Raw genomic sequence first — 27,702 nt, 5'->3', positions numbered from 1 at the left:
GTCTGTCATGGGATGGGGGGCAGGGGGAGGGATAGCATTAGGAGAAATACCTAATGTAAATGATGAGTTAATGGGTGCAGCAAACCAACATGGCACATGTATACATATGTAACAAACCTGCACATGGTGCACATGTACCCTAGAACTTAAAGTATAATTTAAAAAAAAAAAAAAAGAATTGAGCCCTTTGTCTTTGGAATCCACTGGGGACTCTGCTTGTCCAGGTCTTCAGGCAAAGAGGTAGATGAGGAATGGTGGCTAGAAAAATAGGGAAAGTAACTCTCTACCACCAATACATGGTTGTTTGCATAAGAAGAAAGCCACCCAAACCAATAAAGAAAGGGGAACCAATTCTCCATGGAAAATCAAAAAAGGAAATGACTTTTTGCCTTTTTTTCCTCTCCCTTCTCACTGCAATGCTCAAGGAACAAGCACAAGCAATAGAAAGGAGGAGGAAAGCTTGCAGACAATGCATCATTCCTCACCTTCAGATCTTTAGGGAACCTAGCCTGCTCTGGAAGGGGAAGGGACATTTGAACTGAATGTGAGAGTGAGACACTCAATAGACCAGACATTTTAATAACCAAAGATAGCAGAAATGATAGAATCAAACTGAAATATAATTAAGGTATCCCACAGTGTAGTGAGTTTAGGGATCTGACAGGACATGGTAAGAGTTAAAAAGCCACATTCTACAATGTTTGCACCCCAAAGGGTTTGAGTGAGATCCCTCAATCACATCAGTTTCAAGCTGATTTGTTTTATGAGGTGAAAAAAAAATCATGAATTAATGCAGAAGTAGTCTCGAGATATATCTTAAACTACCCCAGTCCAAAATATGTGACACTCGTAAAATCCTAGTTCAAATAATTCCAATTTAAGCCTAACTCAATGGCTAATTATGAATGGCTAATGTCATTGATAAATACCTGATATAAATATGTCCACTGTGTACTGGACAGAGATGAGCAATTTTTTCTTCAATCAGATGCCTATGTGACATGAGGGCAGCAATAAATATCACAATTTCAAAGGGAAAAATGATTTACATTTGGATTTCTGCCTGAATTCTTGGCCAGACTTGCCACTGAGCCATCATCAGTATTTCTTTTTTTTTTTTTTTTTTTTTTTAAATGAGACAGAGTTTTGCTCTTGTTGCCCAGGATGGAGTGCAATGGCACGATCTTAGCTCACTGCAACCTCCGCCTCCTGGGTTCAAGTGACTCTCCTGCCTCAGCCTCCTGAGTAGCTAGGATTACAGGCATCCACCACCAAGTCCAGCTAATCTTTTGTATTTTTAGTAGAGATGGGGTTTCACCATGTTGGTCAGGCTTGTCTTGAACTCCTGACCTCAGGTGATCCACCCCCTTCAGCCTCCCAAAGTGCTGGGATTACAGACGTGAATCAGTATTTCTTTTGGCTTATTTTTGTTTTTTGTTTTTTTTTTCAATTTTGTTTTGAGACGGAGTCTCGCTCTGTGGCCCAGGCTACAGTGCAGTGGCACGATCTCGGCTCACTGCAAGCTCTGCCTCCTGGGTTCATGCCATTCTCCTGCCTCAGCCTCCCGAGTAGCTGGGACTGCAGGTGCCCGCCACCACGCCCAGCTAATTTTTTGTAGTTTTTAGTAGACATGGGGTTTCTCTGTGTTAGCCAGGATGGTCTGGATCTCCTGACCTTGTGATCTGCCTGCCTCAGCCTCCCAAATTGCTGGGATTACAGGCACGAGCCACTGCGCCTGTCCCAGTACTTCTTTGGGAATATCCCAGTTCATATTTTTTGTGGATAGTGATTGAAAACTAACTTTTGTAGGAAAAACAGACTATTATATTACATAATTTTAAGAAAATATATTTATGTTTCATTTTGCCTTTAAAAATGGTATTTTAACTTGAAGGTGCAGATTAACACAGTCTCAGTATTGAAAGGACAAGACGTGGAGATCCCATTAATATTGAATCTAATTGTCCCTTCATGATACTCAGATACAGGGCCCCTTTGTTTTAGTGGAATTATTTTCCTTGTCTAAAACCAGGTATATGATGTCTGTTTCACTGCCTCCTTTCAGCGTGTAGGAAATACATATGAATATATAATCAATTACTTTTAATCAGCAGGCCTAATGCTCATGACAGAGAGTACTCAGCTCTATCTTCTCCATGCCTCAATCCCAGAAGAAAGGTCTTTATAGCCCCCCCAGCCTCTGCTTTGCAAGGTATATTCTAGATACCCCCAACCCTCTTTCCAGCTCCAGCAATCCATGAATCCTTGTAACAACAGTACTTCTGCTTTTCCTATCCCAGATCAGGCTCCAGGCACCCCTCTTTAAGAATATAAATCAGACATTCCGTCAAATAAGAGGAGTTAGTCTCTGTTTGTCTTTGCATAAACCCAAACAGGAAACTTTTGGAGAATTGCAACAGGCTATTCTCGTTTATAAGCTGGAGAATCAAATCTTTCATATGTTCTATATCATGTTCAGCTAAGGTACATGGAGATACTCCTTTTGGTTTTTGATAACCTTTTTTTTTTTTTTTCATCTTCTGAAAAGGGATATACGACGTCAGTTTTCAGCATGGGGCTTTAAGAAAATCTCATCTCAATAATCACAACCTTAGACTCAGAGCTAACACATTCTCTTTCCTTGGATGCAGAAAGTTGACTCTGGTTTGGGTATATTGTTTCAGATTAATCACATTAATGTGGTTATTACTTCAACACACATTTTCTGTATAAAACATAGAAATTCTTCATGCTTTGGTAATTATAGTTACCTTTAATTTACTCAAAAGTAATTACATGAACGTATATGAGATGTTTCCCTTGTCCCTAATTTCTGACCCTGGCAGAAATTCCTATCTTCAGCTCAAAGGTTGTCTCATGGTCGTTGGTTTTAACTGGCTATTCCTATTCCTGAATAATTCCCCATTAATTCTATTATGTGTGCATGAATAATAACGACTATCGTCATTTAATAAAACCTAAGCATCAAGCTACAATGTGCTTAGCATATGACCTAACTAAATCCTCGTACAACTCTGTGGGATAATTATTACTATATCCTTGAGTAGATAAAGAAATTGAAGCAAAAAAAAAAGGTAAATATTTGCCTAAAGTCACATAGCCAGTAAATGACAGAGCTGAAATTCAAGCCTATATCTCTCTCATTCCAAACCTTGAGTGCTTAACCGCCCCATTTTATTTTTTTCTTGAAATCTAAGTATTTTGTTTGAAAACTGTAATGTGCTACATTCATATGGTTATAGTTTCTAAACTAAATGTTTATATATTTTAATATAACACTATATATAATTGTATATACTTATATATTATCATATACTTCATTACATATGTTGTATAACGTACATGAGAAATATTATATATAAAATATATAAATATGTAAAAATACATATTTATATATATTGCATATACATGATGCTGTTCCTGACTGACTTTATTACCTTCAAAACAACGCACCACTTCCACTCCACCCTCAATGAAAATATGAATTCTATAGGTGACAGTTCTTTCCTTAAATTAACCAGTAAATATTACCCGTTATGTCCTCCAAATGTATCCTTAGTTCACTTTTCTTTCCATTCTTCCTGTCGTTAGTTTATGCAGCATAAATCAGAATCAATTTACTGAATGTCTACTATTTGCTCAACCCACTTCTGGAACCCACGGGTAGTATCTCTGCCCTTAAGGAACTCACAGTGTACTAGAAAAGAAAGATACTCAAGAGAGTATATTACCATCCAGTGTGAAAAGAGCATCCACAGAAACCATATACAACATACCGGTAGCCATCGGGAGGGCATAAGAGTTAGGGGAACTTTCCAAGGGAGGCTGCATTGAAGCTGAGTCTGGAAGGTGACAGGTGGGTAAGACTAAGTGGAAGCAGAAAAGACAAAGCAGGATTGCCAAACAATGGAGGTCATACAGGGGCATGAAACAAGCACTCAAACTGTTTCCAATTCACTCCTGAATTACCAAGCTAGTCACCAGCAGGTCTTAATGCTACCCCTTATCCAAACCCACCTGAACACTGCTGACTAATAGATCCTCCAAAAGCATAACTTTGATCATCCTACTGCCCTTCTCAAGAATGTAATATTGCCGTATGTCATCAAAGTATGCCCACACTGCCACCTCTTATTAGAGACCTCACGATGTGTTCCCACATATCCTTATCTTGACTGTTACTTACCAGTGCCTCTCAAAAACTGCTAATGAGTCTGTTGACAGGAGGCACAATCCTACCTTACACTTCTGTTTATCTTATTCGCCAGCCAAATTCTATCCAGGCTTAGGATCCAGCTCATGCACCACCTGTTCTTGGCCCTTTTTTACCTGCTCCAGTTGCCAAAACTGTTGGGCAGTTTCATCACAGACTGAAAATTGTATCTACAGAACAAATTTAGCCCCATTGAGTTCAACTTCCTCATCAATCCGCAGTTACTCAAGTTGTGATGCATTCCTTCCTCTACTCATTCAAGAAATATTTGTGGGTCATCTTTCATATTTAATTATTTTCAAACTAAATGTCCCATACCAAATTAATTATCTCTCCCATTTTCTCCTTTCCCTTCCTCCTTTCTACCACCATTCTCCAAACTTCTTTCCTCTTCCTGTATTCTATATAACACATCCCAAGCTGGAAAATTCAGAAGCATTCTTTACTTTTCCTCTCGCTTTACTCCCACATCCAATTGGTCACCCAGCTATGTTCACTCTTTCTCAGAAAATATATTTAAACTCACTCTGTTCTGACACTGTGAGCTTCATAACATCCCTGCTGAACTGCTGCAACAGTCACTTGATTGATTATCTCACCTCCATGCTCTCCACTGCTACCAGAAAGCATCATCTTAAAACAGGATGCCAAACATTTATTAAGTGCCTGCTAAATGCTAGGTAATATGTAGGGCATACAAGTCTAAATGTGACTAAAGATGTCTTTGACTCCTACCAAAGTGTGAGCACTTTGAGGGTGAGAGCTTTGGTTGATTTCTCTCTATCCCTAGCACCTAGCCTATTTCCCAGCATGTTATTGTTGATAGTCAATACTGGTTTGAAAATATGAATCAGTGGAAAGTTCTAAGTGTGGGCGGTCTCTAAAGATAAATGAAATAACATTCCTGTCCTCAAGTAGGTAACATTAGCTGAGAAGTTATGACGCAGGAAGGTAGTTTGATAAATTTCACAAAACCAGTTGGTGGGGAATCAGAATTCTCATTCATTTTGCTGGAGTAAAACAGCTAGGTAGAGGGTTGAGATCTAGTAGGTGCTTCCCTGAATTCATTCTCCAAAAGTGGTCCATTTTCAGAAATGTTTAAGGAAATAAGTTGGTGTGGTGATTGTAAAAAATATTGTGAAAGGATGATCATGTAAATACCAACACTACTGCAAGAGGGTAAGGGGTTGGCAAGGAGGAGGGAGATCATGGGTTGTACTAGCTAAAATGAAGAACTAGTTAAAAAAGGCAATGTGGTAAGCACCATGGGGTGGAAGTTAGCTTCTGGTTGGTAGTCACACCTCTCATTTATTCCCAAAAAAAAAAAATTGTTTAGGAAATGGCAAAAATCACATTTCAGAAAATTTTCTTTATGCAATGTGGTATCCTGGATTAGATCCTGGGACAGAAAAAGAACATTAGGTGTAAGGAAGAGGTCCAGTTTCAGTTTTCTGCATATATAAAAATTAACTCAAGATGGATTAAATATTTAAATGTAAAATCCAAAACCATAAAAACCCTAGAAGAAAACCTAGACAATACCATTCAGGACATAGGCATGGGCAAAAATGTCATGACAAAAACTCCAAAAGCAATTGCAACAAAAGCCAAAATTAACAAATGGGATCTAATTAAACTAAAGAGCTTCTGCACAGCAAAAGAAACTATTAACAGAGTGAACAGGCAACCTACAGAATGGGAGTAAACCTTTGCAATCTACCCATCTGACAAAGGCCTAATATCCAGAATTTACAAGGAAATTGAACATACTTACAAGAAAAAAACAAACAACCCCATCCAAAAGTGGGCAAAGCATATGAACAGACACTTATCAAAAGAAGACAGTTATGCAGCCAACAAACATGAGAAAAAGTTCAACATCACTGACCATTATTCGAGAAATGCAAATTAAATCCACATTGAGATACCATCTCATGCCAGTCAGAATGGTGATTTTTAAAAAGTCAGGAAATAATACATGCTGGCGATGTTGTGGAGAAATAGGAACACTTTTACACTGTTGGCGGGAATGTAAATTAGTTCCACCATTGTGGAAGACAGTATGGCGATTCTTCAAGGATCTAGAAGCAGAAATATGAACCAGCAATCCCATTACCAGGTATATGCTCAAAGGAATATAAATCATTATACCATAAAGACATATGCACATGTATGCTTATTGCAGCACTATTTACAATAGCAAAGGCATGGAACCAACCCAAATGCCCATCAATAATAGACTGGATAAAGAAAATAAGGAATATATACACCATGGAATACTATGCAGCCATATAAAGGAATGAGATCATGTCCTTTGCAGGGACACGGATGAAGTTGGAAGTCATCATCCTCAGCGAACTAACACAGAAACAGAAAACTGAACACCGCATGTTCTCACTCATAAGTTGGAGTTGAACATTGAGAATTCATGGACACAGAGAGGGGAACAACACACACCAGCGTCTGTTGCGGAGTCAGGGGTGAGAGGAGGGATTTTTAGAGGATGGGTCAATGGGTACAGCAAACCACCATGGCACACATATACCTATGTAACAAACCTGCACATTCTGCATGTGTATTCCTTTTTTTCAGGAGAAATAAAAAGAAGAAAAGAAAAGAAAAAGGACATTAGTGGGAAAACTAGTGAAATCTGAATAAAGTCTAATTTAGTTAATAGTAATTTACTAATGTTAATGTCCTTATTTTGATAAATGTATCACGGCTTTAAGTTGTTAACGTTAGGGAAAACTGGGTAAAGGGCACAGTCTTTGCAACACTTTTGCAAGTCTAATATTGTTCCACATAAGAAGTGTATTAAAAATCATTTCCATCCTCTTATTTCCACAACATACTGGACAAGCAAGAATCAGTCTATGATTCAATCATCAGTGGTCAGACTCTATGACTCAAAGGGAAGGAAGTCAAATGCAGTTCATTTTAACATTGTCACTATTGCCTTATTCACTCAAGCCTGACCCAGCTCCTAGACTCTTTCCCCCTGCAAATCTCCTCCTATTCTCCTGGCTACGAATCTGCTCTTGATCCCTTGAATTGTTACTTAACAGCATATTAAGGCTTGTCTTTGACAGCCTTTTCTCTGACCTTAGATCTTTGTTTCCTCAAAAAATACCTCCCACCTGAGTAGCATGTGTCCTGCCCTCCCACCCATCTCTCTCTATTATATTGCACTGTCTGGTTGTAATATGTTCCCAGCATTTCGCTTCATGTAAAGATATCTTCTTCAATCACTTGGTTTACTTATACCTGTCTTCCCTTATCTAGGCAGTAATCTCCTTGGAAATAAGGACTTTTCCTGTCTTGTTTACTGCGGATTCCTGGGGCCTAAAACAGTACCTGGAACAGATAGATGGTATTTTTTTGAATTAATAAATGAATAAACTTCTTGAGAGAAAGGTTTCTGTTATATGTTTCTGTGTCCTCTCCAGCTCCTAGGATCACTGCAATAATAATGACTTGTCATGAATTGTGGTGATGCTCTTTAAAATGATCTCTCCACTCTTATGTCCATCAGTTCACTGAAGAAGACCTTTCTTAAGTACCAGCCATCTGCTTTCTACAATGTAGAAATACACAGAACCAGACTCTGGTCCAGGAATGTCAGGTCATGTGAAGGAGGCAACATCATGCTTATTTACAATAACATAGCACTTTTGAAGTTCCAATACACGACAGAGTGGTTAACCTTGTAGAAAATAGCATTTGAAAGTTTCTAGAAAATCACTTTAAGAGTCCTAATGCAGTGATTGGAGTGGATGAGTCAGTTATTTCTGGCTCACAATTCTATGATGTTGGTGAAATAGATTGATTTCTTTTCCCAGCGAAGTGGGCCATTTTTTATTTGAATGACAAGCAACTACACAAATCTGCTTTTTATTTTACAAACACTTGTCTCAGGTTTAAGATTCTCAAGTGAAAACTGAAAAAAAAAAAAAAAAAAACAGCATGAATAAGACCTGTTCTATGTTAAATTTAATTATTTTTAGTCAGGAAGTAAAACACAGCAACTCCTGGCCAGGTGCAGTGGCTCAGGCCTGTAACCCCAGCACTTTGGGAGGCTGAAGTGGGCAGATCACCTGAGGTCAGGAGTTCGAGACCAACCTGATCAACATGGAGAAACCCCATCTCTACTAAAAATGCAAAATTATCTGGGTGTGGTGGTTCATGCTTATAATCCCAGCTACTCGGGAGGCTGAGGCAGGAGAATCATTTGAACCCGGGAGGCAGAGGTTGCGGTGAGCCAAGATCACACCATTGAACTCCAGCCTGGGCAACAAGAGCAAAACTCTGTCTCAAAAACAACAACAACAACAACAACAACAACAACAACAAAAAGACAGTAACTCCCTTCCTGCTTCTGCCTGCTGCTGGCTCAGTGCCAATGCACAATGAATACTGAATGACAGACTACAACCCCAGACCCCTTCCCAAGGCTAGGATGTTGCTCCTGTCATGTGCTTCCTTTTCATTGCATCCATCATAGTTTACCATAATTGTTTAATATTCTGTCTTCCCCATGTAAGCGCTGTAAGCTCCACACAGGTGAGCCAGGTCTATCTTGTCCACCATTTTATACCCAGGATTTAGCACATGCCTACCACACACTCTTAGCACAAAAATGCTCAAAAAATAATTGCATAATGACTATATTATGTGATTGTTTTATGGCGAATGACCATATTCTGAGGAGAGAGACCCCCTGTGACAGAGAGCCCAAGCAAGAAGTTTTAAAGACTGATACTCATTCTGAATAGATACTGGGATAGGCTCCAGCTGTGAGGAACAACAGGATTTTCAGAAGCATGTGATTGTTACTTCACCCTCACAGATAATTTTTGAGTAGCTAACCCAATGACATTGTTTTCTTTGCTAGAGTAACTGCTGATGTGGCCTTAGAAATTCACTCTGTTAAAAATAACTCTCAACCCTAATTTTGAGAGTTGATTTGAAGTTATAATTTCTCATTCTTCTTCTAAAAATCCAGAAGAATTGGCATTGGTAGCTTTATCTACATTTCTTAAAAGGTTATCAATCCCTAACATTAAGCATTTCCATGCACCTCAAAGGATCGGCTTCTCTGATCTAAATGTCTTAAACACTTCGTAAATGTGTGTTTTTCTGGTTTTGAGGAAATGACTGCCAATCTTCCCTACTAGCTAGAAAAAGTCACTCTAGAAAAAAGGGAGTACCTTTCCATTACTACTACCAAAACACAGCCCCACAAATTTAAGTTACAACATAAAGGAAATAATAAATTTTGAGCACTTTCTATATAGACATCAGTTATATCTATTTCAAAGTCACAGACCCAAAACTCACACATGTAATCATGTAAATATATATGTATGTACATAGAGATAAATAGATACATAGGTGTATATACATATATATACTGATATATATATAAATTTAAACTGGCATATATATTTACACTGAGATAAATGTTTGTGTGTGTGTGTGCGCTTAAATTTCTGACTCATCCCTTCAGCCTGCCTGATCACTAACAACTTAATCTAAGCACATTATTATTTGTTTGTCTTGGTTTTCCAGTCCAATCCAATGTGATTTCCAAGTCAATTCTTTCACATTCTGTTTAAACTCCCTTCCAAGTTTTCTCCCTTTCTGTTCCTCCCTATGATCACGTCTAATCTCCAGAGTCTCATGTTCTGCCACTCCAAGTAAACAGGTTAATCCAGGTTTCATGGACTCTTCCAGTTGTTCAGCTCAAACTGATTACTATTAAGGGGAATTTGAGTGCATTGGGCCAATTTTTAAAGACAAATACGAATTTGTATGGAAATCTCCAAGGATTTTAATGTTGATAACAATTTTTTAAAAAATTAAATACTGTATGCATACCCCTGTCTTCCTCCCCATCCCAAAAAAAAGATGACTATTAGCTAGTCAGATTGCAGTTTCCGTCCTGGACTCCTGAAGGGTCCATGGGTATACTTAGGGAATATATAAACCTCTTTTTCAAACTGCAGTCAACCTATTATTAATGTAGTAAAGTTAATTTAAATTCATAGCAATTGGTATTTTTAGTAAGCTAAAAAGAATAATTTAGGATGGAATGAATGGACTTGGAGCAAAAATAGAGTGAAAAACAAGAATATTATTTTGAGAAATGTCATATTTATGTGTGTATGTGTACCAAGTGACACAGAAATTGTATTTCTGAGGAGAGTGGCCAAACAAGTTTGGAAACGCATGTATATAATTTAGTTTTATTCAGTTTCCCAAATACAGTCATCCCTCAGTATCCACAAAGGATTGAGTCCGGGACCCTCTATGGGTACCAATATCTTAGGATACTCAAAACCCTTACATACAATAGTGTAATATTTGCATTTATTTTACACCCAACCTCCAGTATACTTTAAATGATTTCTAAATGACTTGTAATACCTTATGCAACCTAAATGCTATGAAAGTGGTCATTAAACTGTATTATTTTTAATTTTTTTTTTTGGTAATGTTTTCAATGGGGGAGTTGGTTGAATCCACAGATAGGAAACCCAGGTACAGGGAGGGTCAACTCTCTAATTCTGCACCCACAGAGGACAGGAACATAAAAATGCCAACTCCCTATGGACTGCTTCCCCTCCATGCTCTTTCTTCAATCTTCCTCTAGGGGGTGCTCAAATTAGCTTTAGCACAGCGTGAAGTCAGTGCAGGGCCTGGCCTCCACTTCTCCAGGGGGCGATGCAAAGATTTTGGTCGCTAAAGGTATCGTGGTGCGCGCCTCTGGAAGCATTTCCGCTCTGGAGCATTGTCGCTCCGCCGGGTACCAGCGTTCCTGTGACGCACTTCCGGTTAGCTGAGCTGCGCACATGTGACCGGAAGGGAAGTAACGTCAGCCTTGAGAACTGAGTAGCGGTGCCGTGTGGCGCCTTGTTCTAGAGAACTGAATAGCTGTACTGTGTGGCGCCTTGTTCTAGGCACTTCTTGGACAGCATGTCTCACCTGCCGATGAAACTCCTGCGTAAGAAGATCGAGAAGCGGAATCTCAAATTGCGGCAGCGGAACCTAAAGTTGCAGGGTGAGATGCGTTGACTCGCGATGGTTCAGGAGTCCCACGCGCCAGTCCTGGCGCGTTCGGGCGGCGGGGGGCCCAGCTGCTCCGTGTGACGGAGGCAGCGTCCCCTGCAGAGTGTGTGACTGGGGAGAGTGAAAAGGCAGCCTCCACTCGGGGCCTGCGCTGCTACCGACTAGTCGCGTGGCTCCAGCGCTGCTCCTGACCTTTCTGAGCAATCAGTTTCTTCTTACAGCGTTAGAGCAGGAGGCCTCCCGGTTCACTTCTAGGCTTGCAGCTAACCCTGCCTTTTGCATTTCCACCTTACCTTTTGATTCCCTCACCACCTGCAAGTCGCACCTCACCCCATCCCTCATTTCCGGTTAGGCCACATGGAACGTTCTCATTTCCACCCACTTTTCACATCTGTTTAATTCCCGTATTTCTTTCTCCGAAAGCCCGTCTCGCTGTTTCTAGAGCTTCTTTGATACTCTTGCCTTCCTCTACCCACCTCCACACACTCTCGTAGCACTTTCTCACAAGAGCTTCTACATATTTGTGTCCTGCGCGGTCACCTAAATGAAAAGGATTTTACATGAATGTCACCTTTCTTACCTACCTCATTTGCAGTCCCAGTGTCCTGACAGTGGGGCCACAGATCTTGAAGTAATTGTGTTAACTTATTGTCCAGGTTAAGATATAAACAACCCGAGGGAAAGGTTGGAGGCACAGTGCCTTGCCCCAGTAGGTTTTCAACAGACATTAATTGAAAAAAATTCTGCAGGAGGCAATAGGTTTGTGAATTTTAGGAATATGTTTTGAAGTACTCTTATATTTCTAATTCCTATAGAATAATACTACAGCGTTACTAACTACTTTTCAGTGCCTGTGTAAGTAGATTTGAACAAAAGATGGTGTTTTCTCTTTTTCAGTAAACACACAGGAAGCCTTTGGTAAGGACATTCTCAGATACAGTCATGCGTCACATAACAGGAGGGGGGATACATTGTGAGAAATGCGACATTAGGGGCTTTTGTCGTTCTGCGAACAGCTTATAGTTACACAAACCTAAATCTGCTACACACCCAGGCTACATAGTATAGCCTGTTGCTCTTAAGCTGTCATCCTGTACAGCATGTTACTGTACTATACTGAGAGAATTGTAACACAATGGTAAGTGTATGTATTGCTAAATATATCTAAACATAGAAAAGGTACAGTAAAAATACCGGTACATATGACATGAGAGATTTTTAGAAATGGTACATCTGTATAGAGTACTTACCATGAATGGAGTTTGCAGGACTGGAAGTTACCCTGAGCGAGTCAGTGAGTGGTGAGTGAATGTGAAGGCCTAGGACATTACTGTACGCGACTATCGACTTTATAAACACTGTACACTTGGGCTATACTGTTTAGTTTTTTAATACTTTTATTCTTAAATTAACCTTAGCCTGCTGTAACTTTTACCTTATAAACTTGTTAAGGAGTTATACCTGATGTGAATGACGAGTTGATGGGTGCTGATGAGTTGATGGGTGCAGCACACCAACATGGCACAAGTATACATATGTAACAAACCTGCACGTTATGCACATGTACCCTAGAACTTAAAGTATAATAATAAAAAAAGTTAAAAAAAAAAAAAAAATTTTAGCACTTAGCTTACAACACAAGCACATTGCACAGCTGTACAAAAAGTTTCCTTATGTCCTTATTGTATGTGATTTTTCTGTTTTTTTTTTCTTTTTAAGCTTTTTGTTAAAAATGTAAAGACACAAACACATTCAGTATCACTGTCTTCCACGTCCACATCTTGTCCCACTGGAAGATGTTCAGGAGCAACAATAGGCATGGAGCTGTCACCTCCTATGATAACAGTGCCTTCTAAAATACTTTTTTCCCTGAGACTCTTTTACAGTCGACTCATATTTTTTTTAATAAGTAGAAGGAGTACACTCTAAAGTAATGATCAAAAGTATAGTAAATACATAAACCAGTAACATAGTTGTTTATTATCATGTATTATGTATTGTACATCGTTATGTGTGCTGTACTTTATATGACTAGCATCACAGTAGGTTTGTTTACGCTAGCATCACCACAAACATGAGTAATATGTTGCACTACGACATTGCAACAACTGATGGCACTAGGTGATAGGAATTTTTTAGCTCCTTTATACTCTTATGGAGTCACTGTATATACTGTCTTTAATTCACAGAAATGTCATTGTGCACGCATTACTGTATTCGTGTGTGATAAATATTGGGGCAAATAAGTGGTCTTATCAACTGAATTTTCAACTCACTGCAGTCTAGTAGAGTTGGGGTTGAATGTTTTGAAGTGGTATGTGCGAATGAGTTGTAAATGTCTTGTTCAATATATCAGTTAATCATATGTTTATCAAATATTTATGTTTATTCTGTAACTGCCATTATCTGACCTCATCTGTTTAAATATTTGACCTCATTGAAGTTTTCCTGTCCTAGACTCCTTAAACTCAGATGTACTGTCTTTTGAAGTTAAGAAATCAATATTGCTTTCCCTTTTCCAGTATTTTTTCTTTAAGATAACTTACTTTCCCTGTAAGGGAACACCATAAAATTATAAGTTGTTTTAATTACATGAAAGAGAAGAAAAGCTAAATAATTCGTGTCAGGAAGCCATGGAAGTTCTCATTTGGGATTTCAGTGTTTATAAGTAAATTTCTCCTTCTTTGTCACAGTGTATGTTCTGTTTATTTAAACAGGGGCCTCAAATCTGACCCTATCAGAAACTCAAAATGGAGATGTATCTGAAGAAACAATGGGAGGTGGAAAGGTTAAAAAATCAAAACATTGTGTGAATGTGGGCTTATCAGAAACTCAAAATGGAAACATGTCTCAAGAAGCAGTGGGAAATATAAAAGTTAAAAAATCTCCCCAGAAATCCACCGTATTAACCAATGGAGAAGCAGCAATGCAGTCTCCCAATTCAGAATCAAAAAAGAAAAAGAAGAAGAAAAAGAGGAAAACGGTGAATGATGCTGGGCCTGGTAGGTATTTATTATCTTTGAACTTCAGCCATTTAGATTTTCACAGACGGTTATTGTTCCTCTTTCTATTACTATTGTGTGCACATGCCATATGAGAATTTCCTGTACTCACCAGTATATTAGAGATTAGCCTGGTAGCTAATGGAAACATTTTATTGGCAGAAACGGGGAGTCCATTTTAACTTTACTCAAAATATTGGGGAATAGACTTTTAATTTCACTAACCTTGAAGAAAACCTCACTCTCAGAAAAGACTCTCCTTAGAGTTCTAGAAATTTTTTCTTCTTTTTAAGTTACCTTTTTTTCTGCTTGATTCTTCCCATTTTCCTACCATAAATTCCTCTCTTTGAAAGGAGTCTTAGTTACAAAGTATATAAAGTAGGAAACTTCTGAATAAACAGAACATTAATTTCCAAGTGCTAAGAATGGCAGGAGGAAAAGGAAGGAATATTTTTTGAAGATGATGGAATTTCAGTAAGCTCGGATGAAAGAATGGACATTTTACTTGAGATTTGTACAAGCAGAGATTTCAAGGTAGGATAAGATAGGGGTCAGCAAACTATCCCTCCTTCTACCTATTTTTGTAAATAAAGTTTTACTGGGTCATAGCAGTGCCTATTTGGTTGTGTTTGTGGCAGCAGAGACCATAGGACCTGCAAAGCCTAAAACATTTACTATCTGGCCCTTTTTAGATAGTTTGCCAGCCCCTGAGTTAGAATATCTTATTCATGTATTTTACCTGAAATAAGGATTTTATTTAGAAAGGAGCTTTGAACTTTCCCAAACATGCATTACTGTCTTCATGATGCCTTCAAACAAAAGTCATTGTAATCCTGTTCTAAAATTATTGCCTTCACAATTCTTGTTTTGAGTATGCCCCAGGAAGTGGTATTATTTCTGGTCTCGAACATTGAATCATAGTGCTGGGAGTTGTAACCTTATGGGTTTTTGTTTGTTTGTATTTTAATGAGATGGGGTCTCACTGTGTTGTCCAAGCTGGTCTTGAACTCCTGGGCTCAAATGATCCCCCCACCTCGGCTTCCCAAAGCGCTAGGATTACAGGCGGAAGCTACCACACCCAGCCACCTTATGGGTACATTTTAAGAACTATTCCAGGGAAAACAAAATACATGGAGGCCAGCTGAAGATACCTATGGCTTTTGAACATGTGGGTCCTACAAAGTTGACTGTTTCCTGGAGGGGTGGCCATAAGGTACAGGGAAGAGACCAGTACTCAGCTACAGAGAGTCCTGGGTTCTGTTCTAAGTCAGTTCTTTTCAAACATCACTAATTGCCATATATTTGTATATAAGCCTAGCATGTGGTTAATCCATTTGACCGAGAGTCGAACATTGAAAAGAGAAGTGAGAAGTAGGACTGAAAAGGTAGTTGGGGCCATGTGAAAGTTGTGAATGTAGAAATGAGAAGCTAGGAAGCTCTGCCTTTCCTCCCACCCTCATCCCTGATAGCCAAGGAGCAGTCCAGTGTATGTCATCCAGGCAAGTGGATTGCTGCCCTTTACAGTTTATCTCTAGTAACATGAAGAGCCTTTGATAGTAATTGGTGTGGGAGGAAAAATGAGTGCTTATAATGAGTTGTTAAGGATTATGTTAATCAGATATGCTTTCTTTCCCCTCAGTGGAGTATGTGAGACTTATAATTGGTATCTTTATACTGTTTGGTTGAACTTTTTAAAGTTTTAAATGAGATGCTATAATACGTTAAGAAGCCTAAATGTTTGGTCACCAAGTCTGTCTGTACCCTGGATTTTTAAATATAACCAGTCATTTTTCATCTAACAGAATTCTTAACAAAGTAACACAGAATATATTTAGCTTTTGAAAATACACATCTGTACATCAGAGATCTTCTGTTTTGTTGATCTCATTTGGAATTTTATTTTAAGGAAAAAATTTTTCGGGTTTTGTCTTTTAAAACCAAAGATGCAAAAAAAGCAAAAACTGAAAACAAAGGGGAATCTGAAGAAGAAAATGCCAAGACTCCTAAAGAAACAGGAAATAACGTGGAGAAGCCAGATAATGATGAAGATGACAGTGAGGTGCCCAGCCTGCCCCTGGGACTGACAGGTAACGTCCAGGAAGTTTTTTAGACATAACTTCTTTAAAATGTACCTCTCTTAGAGGATTTATAGGTTTGAAGGTTCAGTTCTGACTTTTAGTTTACCTGGAAAAAGTAACTGTCAACAAGAAACTTTTTTTGTAAATCTTTCTGCTGCTTTTTCTCTTTATCTTCTATTTTGTGGTGTTTTAGTTCTTTTTGTTCCCTATTATTTTCCTTTTGTCCATTCCTGACACTAAATATTTTGTATGCACACAAGCAGCTTCTATGATTCTTTGGTTTGTCCTTTTCTAAGGCTCATTCTGTGTTGTAATAGGAAAATCATTGACCCTGTACCAGGTTAACCTCCTTTGACCTTTGTTCCTTTATAAAGTCAAGTTTAGACTAGAATTCACTACTGCTAACCAGGTATGTCAAGGAGTTAATTGAGTTGTTTGTTTGGTTTGGGTTGGTTTGTCTGTTAAAACGTTGAGGCCCAATCCCAGACCTGCTTAATACAAATTGCAAATGTTTTGGTAATAGCTCTCAAGCAGGGAAATTTGCCCCCCAAGTAAGATGAGTAACTCATCCTGGTTTGCCCAGAACTTTTCCAGTTTTAGCACTGAAAGTCCCACATCCCAGGAACCTCCTCTGTCCCTAGCCTACTAAGATCATCCTAAGCCTAGGAGACATTTTTGCTTCTCAGAGCTAGGGGCAGTCTGCTGGCATTTGGTGAGTGGAGGTCAGAGATGCTGCATAATATCTTGTAATGCACAGGATAGCGTTTCACAACAAAGAATTATGCAACCCAAATGTCAGCAGTGCCAAGGTCAAGAGTGATTGGTTTACACCCTGGGCATGTGGAGTGTGGGGAACCCCCAGGTGATTTTGATGCCTCCTGCTGAAGAACCGCTGTACTACTTGATACGTAGGCTCAGCCTAACATTCTCTGGCTGTATCTGACTCTTCTGTGTCTTGTTGGAGTGAGATTAACAGTTTTTTTTTAAATTGACTTGACACTCAGTTTTTATTAATGGTTCAATGTTTTTACTTTTTATATCAGATTTCTTAAGCATTTCATTTATCTCTGGACTCTCATTATTTTCCTTGTTTTGGTATTTTTATTTTATTTAAGTTCCTCAGTTATACCCCTCGTTTTGTTACAGTATAGACTCTGGACTATAACTTACACAGCCATTAACAATGGAGAAACTTGAAAGATAAAGGATCTTTTTGTTGGTATTATCAGATATGAATAATTAAGGTTTAGCCTTTTCTTACTCTGGGAAGCTTTTCTAGGCAAAATAGATTTAGGCAACTGTAGCAATACTAACTTTTTAAAAAAAAAATAAATTTGCTGATGATACATTGTCTTCTGTTTAGGAGCTTTTGAGGATACTTCGTTTGCTTCTCTATGTAATCTTGTCAATGAAAACACTCTGAAGGCAATAAAAGAAATGGGTTTTACAAACATGACTGAAATTCAGCATAAAAGTGTCAGACCACTTCTGGAAGGCAGGTATGATTAGCACTGAAGCTTAGATACTGGCATCTGCTTTTAGAACTAGTAGATTATAAAGAACATACCAGTGTATTCTGTTGATTTTCTGCTATATGTTGGGTCATGTATCCAGCATACATGAAAGACTAAGTTAATTACTGATGTTTGAAGGAAAGTGTTGGAAAGATGTTCACTTCTGTTGTAGCACAGTTCTGACTTATGATTTCGGTATATAACCCAGGTGATCAGTTTCAGCGAAGTAGACATCATCTTGTTCATGTTCTAGCCTTAGTGCCTAAAGTGTGTGTGTGTAGTACATCGTAAATGAGTAGGCTCAATGTCTTTCTCTCCTTTCCCTTTTTAATATTTAGGGATCTTCTAGCAGCTGCAAAAACAGGCAGTGGTAAAACCCTGGCTTTTCTCATCCCTGCAGTTGAACTCATTGTCAAGTTAAAGTTCATGCCCAGGAATGGTAAGCTTTTGTCTGCTTGTTTCTGCCATTATTTCACTAGAGGTTTATTGTAGCTGTTACGGACTCAATGGTGACAACCACGTTTAGACTTTTACCATATGTATCATTTTTAGGAACGGGAGTCCTTATTCTCTCACCTACCAGAGAACTAGCCATGCAAACTTTTGGTGTTCTTAAGGAGCTAATGACTCACCACGTGCATACCTATGGCTTGATAATGGGTGGCAGTAACAGATCTGCTGAAGCACAGAAACTCGCTAATGGGATCAACATCATTGTGGCCACACCAGGCCGTCTGTTGGACCATATGCAGGTAAGAGATGTAGTGCTTGTCTCATTGTCTTATATGAAACATAGATTGACAACTAATAGTTGTTCTTTGTCCTTTGTTTTGTTAGAATACCCCAGGGTTTATGTATAAAAACCTTCAGTGTCTGGTTATTGATGAAGCTGATCGTATCTTGGATGTTGGGTTTGAAGAAGAATTAAAGCAAATTATTAAACTTTTGCCAAGTAAGTAGGTAGCATCTGCATTTGGTTTGCAAAGTATCTGTTGGAAGTAGATAAGAGTTATTCCTATAGAAAAACTGTGCTAATGCCAGAACTTTACCATAGCCAAGTGAGGTAGTTGTGCCAGTTAACCTGAAAGTTAGTTTGGAATACAAGCATCAAACTGATTAATAACTTGATATAGTAGTTTTGCTGTTTTAGAAGTTATAATGCATGTTAAACAGTCTTCACATAGGTCCTGTCCTCCGCCTCTTGCCCATTCTTACCTCATGTAACATCCCCCAAGTAGCCATAGGTTTGTTGCCTTACTTGTACATACCTTGGTTACAGTACTTGCAACATTATGAACTGGTTATAACTAAGACCACGGTTTCCTTCATTGTATAATTTATTTTTTAAAGTTTTATCAAAGTATAATTGACATAATTATATGTGCATTTATAATGTACAATTTTATGTTCCACTGTGACACCATCACTGCAATCAAGAAAATGAACATGTCTATCCCACTCAAAGGTTTCCTCCTGCCCATTTTCAGTTTCTCCCTCCCACCCCTCCTTACACACATACCTCGTCCCCAAGTGAGTATTCATCTGTTTTCTGTCACTAGATTAGGTTGCACTTTCTGGAAATAAAGTTGCTGTGAACAGTCATCTACAACTCTTTGTAGAGGCATATGTCTCCTTTTCTCTTAAGTAAACCTAGGAGCATCGTAGTTGGTATAAGTTTAGTATATGTTTAACTTTTTAAAAAACTGCCAGATGTTTTCCAAAGCGGCTGTACCATTTAACATTCCTATGAGCAGTGCAAGAAAGCTCCAGTTCCTCCTGTTAAGTCTCGATCTTCAGGTAATGTTAGCCCCAAATTTGTTCTCTTTTAAAGTTGTGGTATTCTTGTCCTTTGCATTTCTATATAAATTTTAGAATTGGTTTGTCAGTTTCTCCCCCTTCCCTCCAAAAAAGTCTTGGATCTTGATTGAGATTTTATTGAATAGAGATTATTGGAGGAAAACAATATTAACTCATAATAAGGTATATCTCTGTGTATTAGATATTTTATTTCTCTATAATATTTGGGGGGAGGTTAGGATACAGGTTTAGTCACATCTTTTGTCAGATTTATCCCCAAGTATTTCATTAAAATTTCAAATTCCAATTGCTCGTTGCTTTAATATATGTACACATACACACACATATACATATATATACACACACAGTTGAATTGTATATTGATCTTATATCTAGCAAGACAGTTAATCCTGTACTGAATGAATATTCAGTACGACTTTCCAGATGACTGTAGCCTTTTGGTTTTCTATATAGGCAATCATGTACAGATAAAGACAGTTTCACCTCTTTGTTTATTTATTTATTTATTTTCTTATCTGATTGCCCTGGCCAGAACCTCCAGTATGGTACTGAATAGAAGTGATGGGAGCAGACATCCTTGTCTTGGTTCTGATCTTAGGGGAAAGCATTCAGTCTTTTATCGTTAACCACATATGAATTTAGCTGCAGGTTTTATATAGATGCCTTTTATCAGATTAAGGAAGATCCCTTCTGTTCCTAGTTTGCTGAGGATTTTTAATCAGAAATAGATGATCAGATTTTTTTTTCTGTCTGCTGAAGTAATCATGTTTTTTCTTTAGTTAACATAGTAAATTGTATTGGTTGATTTTTCAAATGTTGAACCACCCTGCATTTGTAGAATAAACCTGCCTAGTCATGATCCATTATCCTTTTTATATGTTGCTGAATTCACTTTACTAAAATTCTATTTCGAATTTTGCATATGTGCTCACGAATTGTATTGGTGCATAGTTTTCTTTCCTTGTTAATGTCATGTCAGGTTTTTGAATAGTGTAATGACTGACTTCAAAGAATGAGTTGACATATAAATATAATAATAATAAATTATAATAATTATATAATAAGTATAATAAATTATAATAAATCTATTAGAGAGTTTGTGAATAATTGATGTTTCTTTCTTAAATGTTCAATATAATTCACCAGTGGAATCCATTTGGGCCTGGAATTTTCTTTACATGAAGTTTTCAACTAAAATTTCTTTAGTAGATATAAGGCTATTTAAAGTTTTCCTGTTTTCTTCAGTTGTTTGTCTTCGAAGGAGTTTGTCTGTTTCATCTAAGTTCTCAAACTTATAGACCTAGTGTTTCATGATATACCTGTTTTACCTTTTGTAGTATTTGTAGAATCTATAGAGACATTGTATTTCCCATTTCTGATATCTCTACCTAGAATATTTGTAGTTGTGAGGCAATTGTAAAGATTCCCTAAAAGACGGGTTATTTTTATACGTGTCTGTTTCAGCACGTAGACAGACTATGCTCTTTTCTGCCACCCAAACTCGAAAAGTTGAAGACCTGGCAAGGATTTCTCTGAAAAAGGAGCCATTGTATGTTGGTGTTGATGATGATAAAGCTAATGCAACAGTGGATGGTCTTGAGCAGGTACTTTTCATCAGTAACTGAAAACTGTAGGGGTCTTACTTGGTGTTTTTATGTAATTGTTGGAAGGATCATTCAGAAAGCAAATGGGTTAATGAACTTTTAAAATGCCATAGGTGAGGCATGACAGTTTACATACTATGTTTATCAGTGCTGTTGATCAAATTACACAAGTTAGGAAACGGAAAATGTCCATTTGGTTCATTTGTATCTGTCTGCTTAAACGCTTTCTAGGGATACGTTGTTTGTCCTTCTGAAAAGAGATTCCTTCTGCTCTTTACATTCCTTAAGAAGAACCGAAAGAAGAAGCTCATGGTCTTCTTTTCGTCTTGTATGTCTGTGAAATACCACTATGAGTTGCTGAACTACATTGATTTGCCCGTCTTGGCCATTCATGTAAGTGATGATGATGAGCCCATTGAAAACAGGGTATGCTTATTAAGCCCTATAGATTGTAGGATTGGAGGTATTGCCCTCTCCTCCAAACATTGTTCTGAGTAGTTTAATCACCACAAAGTGATGGATCCTGTGTGGAGGGAGCACAGCTGGGTGTGGAGGGGTATGAGGACTTCTGAAGAGTACGAGACAACTCAGGCCCCTCCTTGAGGGGCTTGCAGAACAGTTAGGGAAATAGGACACAGGCCAAGGGATGAGCTCGAAATAAAGTAGGGTAACAGTTCCACAATTTGGGGGTTCTGCTGCTAGACTTCCTAGAGACTATCTCAAGATTCCAGCTCTAATGGATGTTTTTCTTTAATTCTAGGGAAAGCAAAAGCAAAATAAGCGTACAACCACATTCTTCCAGTTCTGCAACGCAGATTCGGGAACACTATTGTGTACGGATGTGGCAGCAAGAGGACTAGACATTCCTGAAGTCGACTGGATTGTTCAGTATGACCCTCCGGATGACCCTAAGGTAACTGGCATCATTGGGGTATCTTCAGAATGACTGCATTAAAGAGTTCACTTTTTCTCCCAGTTCCCTGACAGAAACTGCAATCCACATTCAAGGTAAAGATCCCTACTGTACAGTGACTGCAGTATTTCTCTGGTATTGATAAGTATCTAAGGTTTTTCGGGGCTCAGAGGGGCTGTGCAAGAGGTTTGAGAAGTATCAGTGGGACTTAAGTTATGAAAATGAGATCCTTGGAATGATCTCTTAAGAACAGCAGATGCCTGAAGGAAATAAAATTGCTTAAGGAGGTAGATAAGCTTCTGTAGTATATGTGGTAGAATAAGCTTCATTGAGAAGTCTTTTCAGCAAACAATAGATTAAAGCCATTTTGATGATGAAGCACACATAATACTCATTTTATTAGATCACTGTTAATGCAAACATCATGTCTAGCCTTTTTTTTTTTTTGGCCTCAATCATTGGCCTGTTGGGGGTGATGTGTGCAGAGCGATTGCTGGCCCAGCTTTGTAGGGGTGTGGTGAAGGTGTGTGTGGCCCAGCACAGCAGGAGTGCACCATCTCAGTACAGACGTGCACATACTCGGGATACAGACACACAAATGGGCTCATGCGGAAGTCACTGTGTTAACTCAAGTTTTCTTTCTCCACCAAAGGAATATATTCATCGTGTGGGTAGAACAGCCAGAGGCCTAAATGGGAGAGGGCATGCCTTGCTTATATTGCGCCCAGAAGAATTGGGTTTTCTTCGCTACTTGAAACAATCCAAGGTAAAGATCTTTACTTAGAGAAAAATTTCTCTTGGTGTAGGGATTGTTAGCAAGCACCATTTCTACATGTGTCAGAGGAGTCTGGAGTTTGGACAGTACTATTACAACCATTCTTGTGGCAATTAAGCAAGTAAGGTTTTATGTACTTCTAGCCCAAGAAGTGAGTACAGAAGGAACTGCCCACATGGCTCGGCTTTCTAGCTCTGTTACCCAGCAACGCCTCTGTGTCCCAGCCTCTCCTTTCCCATTCCCTCCAGCCCTCTTTTAAACCTCCACTCCTTTGAAGCTCCCTCACACCTAGTCATCTCTGCTTCTGCTCCCCCTCTTTCCTCTTACCTCATATGAAGCAGTGGGGAATCCTCATTCACTCTAGCCTCTGCCTCCTCCACTGCCCTCTGTCTCCTATTCATCAACTCTTGGCCTATAGTCTCTCTGCAGTTGGCGCTTTACCATCTCAGATTTCTCAGGGTAAAAAGGTAACTTCAACCTTAAACCTATTCTTCTACCCCTGTCTGCAGAATAGCTACTGTCTGTTGCCTTTTCTCAGTCTGCCTTATTGGAAAAATGGTTTATATTCTTGGCAGTTACCTCCCTCTCCGTCCCCAAGCAGCCTAATTTGGCTTTAGCTTTCTCTTGTTGCACCAGAATTGAATCCATCAGAACCCTAAGTGGCCTCTTTATTGCTAGGCCATGGGGATGCATATCACGCCTTTTCCTCCCTGACATTTCCATCCTCGTTGGCCTTTCTGGCGTAGTCTTCCTGATAAGCTTCCTCTACCCTCTAACCACAGGCAGTTCCCTGAAATTGCTCTACAGCTTTTGCACACTTTCTCGAGAATGCTTGCTTTCAGCTAGCCCCTGTCTTTGCTGGGAAGCTATCTCTGATCTCCCGCCCTCCTCCTTGTTCCCACAGCACAGGTGCTCATCAGGTTAACATGTCTTTTTTTTTATTATTCTGCTTTAAGTTCTAGGGTACATGTGCACAACGTGCAGGTTTGTTACATGTCTATACATGTGCCGTGTTGGTGTGCTGCACCCATTAACTCGCCATTTACATTAGGCATATCTCCTAATGCTATCCCTGCCCCCTACCCCCACCCCACAACAGGCCCCGGTGTGTGATGTTCCCCACCCTGTGTCCAAGTGTTCTCGTTGTTCAATTCCCACCTATGAGTGAGAACATGCAGTGTTTGGTTTTCTGTCCTTGCGATAGTTTGCTCAGAATGATGGTTTCCAGCTTCATCCATGTCCCTACAAAGGACATGAACTCATCCTTTTTTATGGCTGCATAGTATTCCATGGTGTATATGTGCCACATTTTCTTAATCCAGTCTATCATTGATAGACATTTGGGTTGGTTTTAAGTCTTTGCTATTGTGAATAGTGAGTGCTACAGTAAGCATACGTGTGCATGTGTCTCTATAGCAGCATGATTTATAATCCTTTGGGTATATACCCAGTAATGGGATGGCTGGGTCAAATGGTATTTCTAGTTCTCTATCCTTGAGGAATCGCCACACTGTCTTCCACAATGGTTGAACTAGTTTATAGTCCCATCAACAGTGTAAACGTGTTCCTGTTTCTCCACATCCTCTCCAGCACCTGTTGTTTCCTGACTTTTGAATGATCGCCATTCTAGCTGGTATGAGCTGGTGTGCATTTCTCTGATGGCTAGTGATGATGAGCATTTTTTCGTGTGTCTGTTGGCTGCATAAATGTCTTCTTTTAAGAAGTGTTTGTTCATATCCTTCGCCCACTTTTTGATGGGGTTGTTTGATTTTTTTCTTGTAAATTTGTTTAAGTTCTTTGTAGATTCTGGATATTAGCCCTAGCCAAAATTGACAAATGATATCTAATTAAATTAAAGAGCTTCTGCACAGCCAAAGAAACTATCATCAGAGTGAACAGGCAACCTACAGAATGGGAGAAAATTTTTACAATCTACCCATCTGACAAAGGGCTAATATCCAGAATCTGCAGGTTGACATTTCATTACTTATCTTTCTCCCCCACAAGACGGTAAGCTCTCTGAGGGCAGAGTCCAGGACTTAGGCACCTGTTTTCTATCACCTACCACAGGCCTGTTGCTTTTCTAGTTATTTAATGAGTGATAACTGATGGCAGATCCATCCTGTAGGAGTCTGTGGTCATCATGGCCTCCAGTATCACAAGCCTCAATACAGGACTATAGGGTATTAGGGCCCCTCTTCTGACATGGAGAAAAGGGGCTGATGGCCCTTCTGACTAGAAGCTTCAAACTGTTTCATGGTTCCAAATAGTCAGGATTATAGAGATTCTTACAGAAAAGTGCTTTACTGACTCTATCCCTATCCAATTCCTTGCCTTTCAGAAAGAAAGAAGTGCAGATTGCCTAACTCAGCAGAGCAAAGATGAAACTTTCCCATCAACATTGGGAGACTAGAAAAAGCAGATTTTCCTGTCTGTCCTGAGGGAATTTCATAGGCCGGTTCATCCTTCCCTGTCTTCAGTACCCAGTATCGGAATGCCGATCATCCTGGTTTACTAATCTTAATACTTTTGATTTCTAGGTTCCATTAAGTGAATTTGACTTTTCCTGGTCTAAAATTTCTGACATTCAGTCTCAGGTATGTGCTTTTTAAACGTTCTTGTGAGTAGACAGGAACCTTGTCCCAGCACTCTCTTTATAGTAATTCATTGGGCAATCACTGTCCTTTAAAGTCTACCCTGTTGTAAAGTGAGGATCAGACCATTTGGTGTATAAGGTTTCTTGCTGTTCTAGTTACCACCACTCTGTGCCCTCTTTAAATGTTTTCTGTGGAGTGGCTTTGCTCTAGGATATTTGAAATCCGGTGTTTTGCAGGTTGTTGTTTTTATTTATTAAAACCAGTTTCTTTCTATTTCAGCTTGAGAAATTGATTGAAAAGAACTACTTTCTTCATAAGTCAGCCCAGGAAGCATATAAGTCATACATACGAGCCTATGATTCCCATTCTCTGAAACAGATCTTTAATGTTAATAACTTAAACTTGCCTCAAGTTGCTCTGTCATTTGGTTTCAAGGTGCCTCCCTTCGTTGATCTGAGTATCCTTTTCTTTAATGAAGTTACTGTGGAACTAAGGAGCAAAAGCCTTGGGGACAGAGGGGCATTTTGGGCTTTGTAGTGGATTGGTGCGTGTTCTGGCTCAGACTGGAGGCTCCAGTGTTCGCCCTAGTCAATGTCTGCTTGTCTGTGCTAGCACAGGACATAGAGGTTGGATGGGTAAGCAGGGGTTAATCATGAGGATGGGGTTACAGAGACAAGGCAGCTTACGCCTTGAGCCTTCAAAAGACAAATTTGACTGTCAAGGAGAGACAGAGACAGTTGTGTGTTCCAGGCAGAAACACAGGTAAGAAAGCAAAACTTCAGTGTTTGCTGAGGCCGCACTGTGCGGGTACTTACGTGAATGGGATGTTTTGAAGCTAAAGAGAGGATGGGACCTTTCAAGGAGTTTTAATCCTCTTAGAGCCCCTGGAGGGTTTTATACAAGAAAGTGGCAAGTTCAGCAAAAGAAAATAAAACTTAGGTGTTGCTTAAGATAAAAGGCGGAAGGAGTACTTCCAGTTGCTCCAGTTGTGATTTATAATTTGTGCCTTGCAGAAGAAACTGAGCGGCTGAAATGAGGCCTGTGCTTCACTGCCATTGGGAGTAACTTCTGAGGGGACTAGAGGACCAAATTTTGGGTCACCATCCCCATTGTAAGCACTGAGTAAACTGAAATGAATGTATGTCGAGTCCTGTGGAAGAAAGAGCAGCTCCTTCACTTAGACATTCCTAAATCAATTCCGAAGAGAAATGATAGTCATTCGTTTTGACACAGGAGGTGTTTTTTTAATGTGCTATCAACTTCCTGATTAAACTCATAAATCCTTATTCACTGTCATGAATTTCATTGTGTGGAACAAATAATTAATATGACTATTACACACTGAAGTTTAAAATCATACCTGCTAATTTAAGTCCATAGTCACGTGGCCACTCCTAATTTTCTGGAAATTTATTGCATAGGCTTCTGTTCCCACATTTTCATTGTTGAGAATGGGGTTGTGGAGGGACAGCAGTGTTCATGCTGACTTTTTCTCTGTGGAGATGTTAGATTGGAGTTCATTATCTTTTTTGCTTGATTTCCTTAATGTTTGCCTCCAGACGTCAACAGCAACGAAGGCAAGCAGAGAAAGCGAGGAGGTGGTGGTGGATTTGGCTACCAGAAAACCAAGAAAGTTGAGAAGTCCAAAATCTTTAAACACATTAGCAAGAAATCATCCGACAGCAGGCAGTTCTCTCACTGAAGACATGCCTTTCTTTCATCTTGAGTAACTTTGTCCTAAAATGAATTTTTTTTTTCCCTTGATTTGACAGGATTTTTGTAGACTTTAGAATTTGGACTTACCTAACAAGAGTATAAATTGACTTGGGTTGCAAGCACTGAGCACTGTTACTTCTATCGAGTCTCTCTTTTATTTTTGGGACATAAAACAGGCTTTAATTTTCTTGGTTGCCCAAGGGCAGAGCAAGGAATATCTGGTCTTTCTTGTGATTATATAATATTTTAATTTTAAATATCCCTCCCTCATACACACAAATGTATGTTACTATTTTAATATAATTCTTTTTCTACCTTTCCTTCTTGTTTTGTGAAGACTTTTGTGGCATGGATTGCTGTGCTCACCGCTGTAAAAGGTGACC

At 39.1% G+C, this 27,702-nt stretch overlaps 1 protein-coding gene across 2 annotated transcripts; it reads left to right on the top strand.

The window, feature by feature from the left end:
• Positions 1 to 11,154: 11,154 nt before the first annotated feature.
• On the top strand, positions 11,155 to 27,305 carry DDX18 (DEAD-box helicase 18). Of its 2 annotated transcripts, NM_001168910.1 has the most exons (14): positions 11,210 to 11,294; positions 14,020 to 14,304; positions 16,248 to 16,391; positions 17,746 to 17,881; positions 18,235 to 18,335; positions 18,449 to 18,648; positions 18,734 to 18,848; positions 21,179 to 21,318; positions 21,550 to 21,711; positions 22,079 to 22,231; positions 22,884 to 22,997; positions 25,547 to 25,603; positions 25,883 to 26,060; positions 27,163 to 27,305. In NM_001168910.1, the coding sequence occupies exons 1-14, from the start codon at positions 11,210 to 11,212 to the stop codon at positions 27,303 to 27,305; spliced, it is 2,013 nt and encodes a 670-aa protein (NP_001162381.1). The 2 variants fall into 2 exon arrangements, with proteins under 2 accessions (XP_021779081.1, NP_001162381.1); XM_021923389.1 differs by lacking the exons at positions 25,547 to 25,603; positions 25,883 to 26,060; positions 27,163 to 27,305 and adding an exon at positions 25,348 to 25,540 and having other exon boundaries at positions 11,155 to 11,294.
• The last annotated feature ends 397 nt before the right edge of the window (positions 27,306 to 27,702 follow it).

The sequence above is a fragment of the Papio anubis genome, chromosome 10, assembly GCF_008728515.1.
Source record: "Papio anubis isolate 15944 chromosome 10, Panubis1.0, whole genome shotgun sequence".
NCBI lineage: Eukaryota > Metazoa > Chordata > Mammalia > Primates > Cercopithecidae > Papio > Papio anubis.
This window is presented reverse-complemented; position numbering and strand designations above follow the sequence as displayed.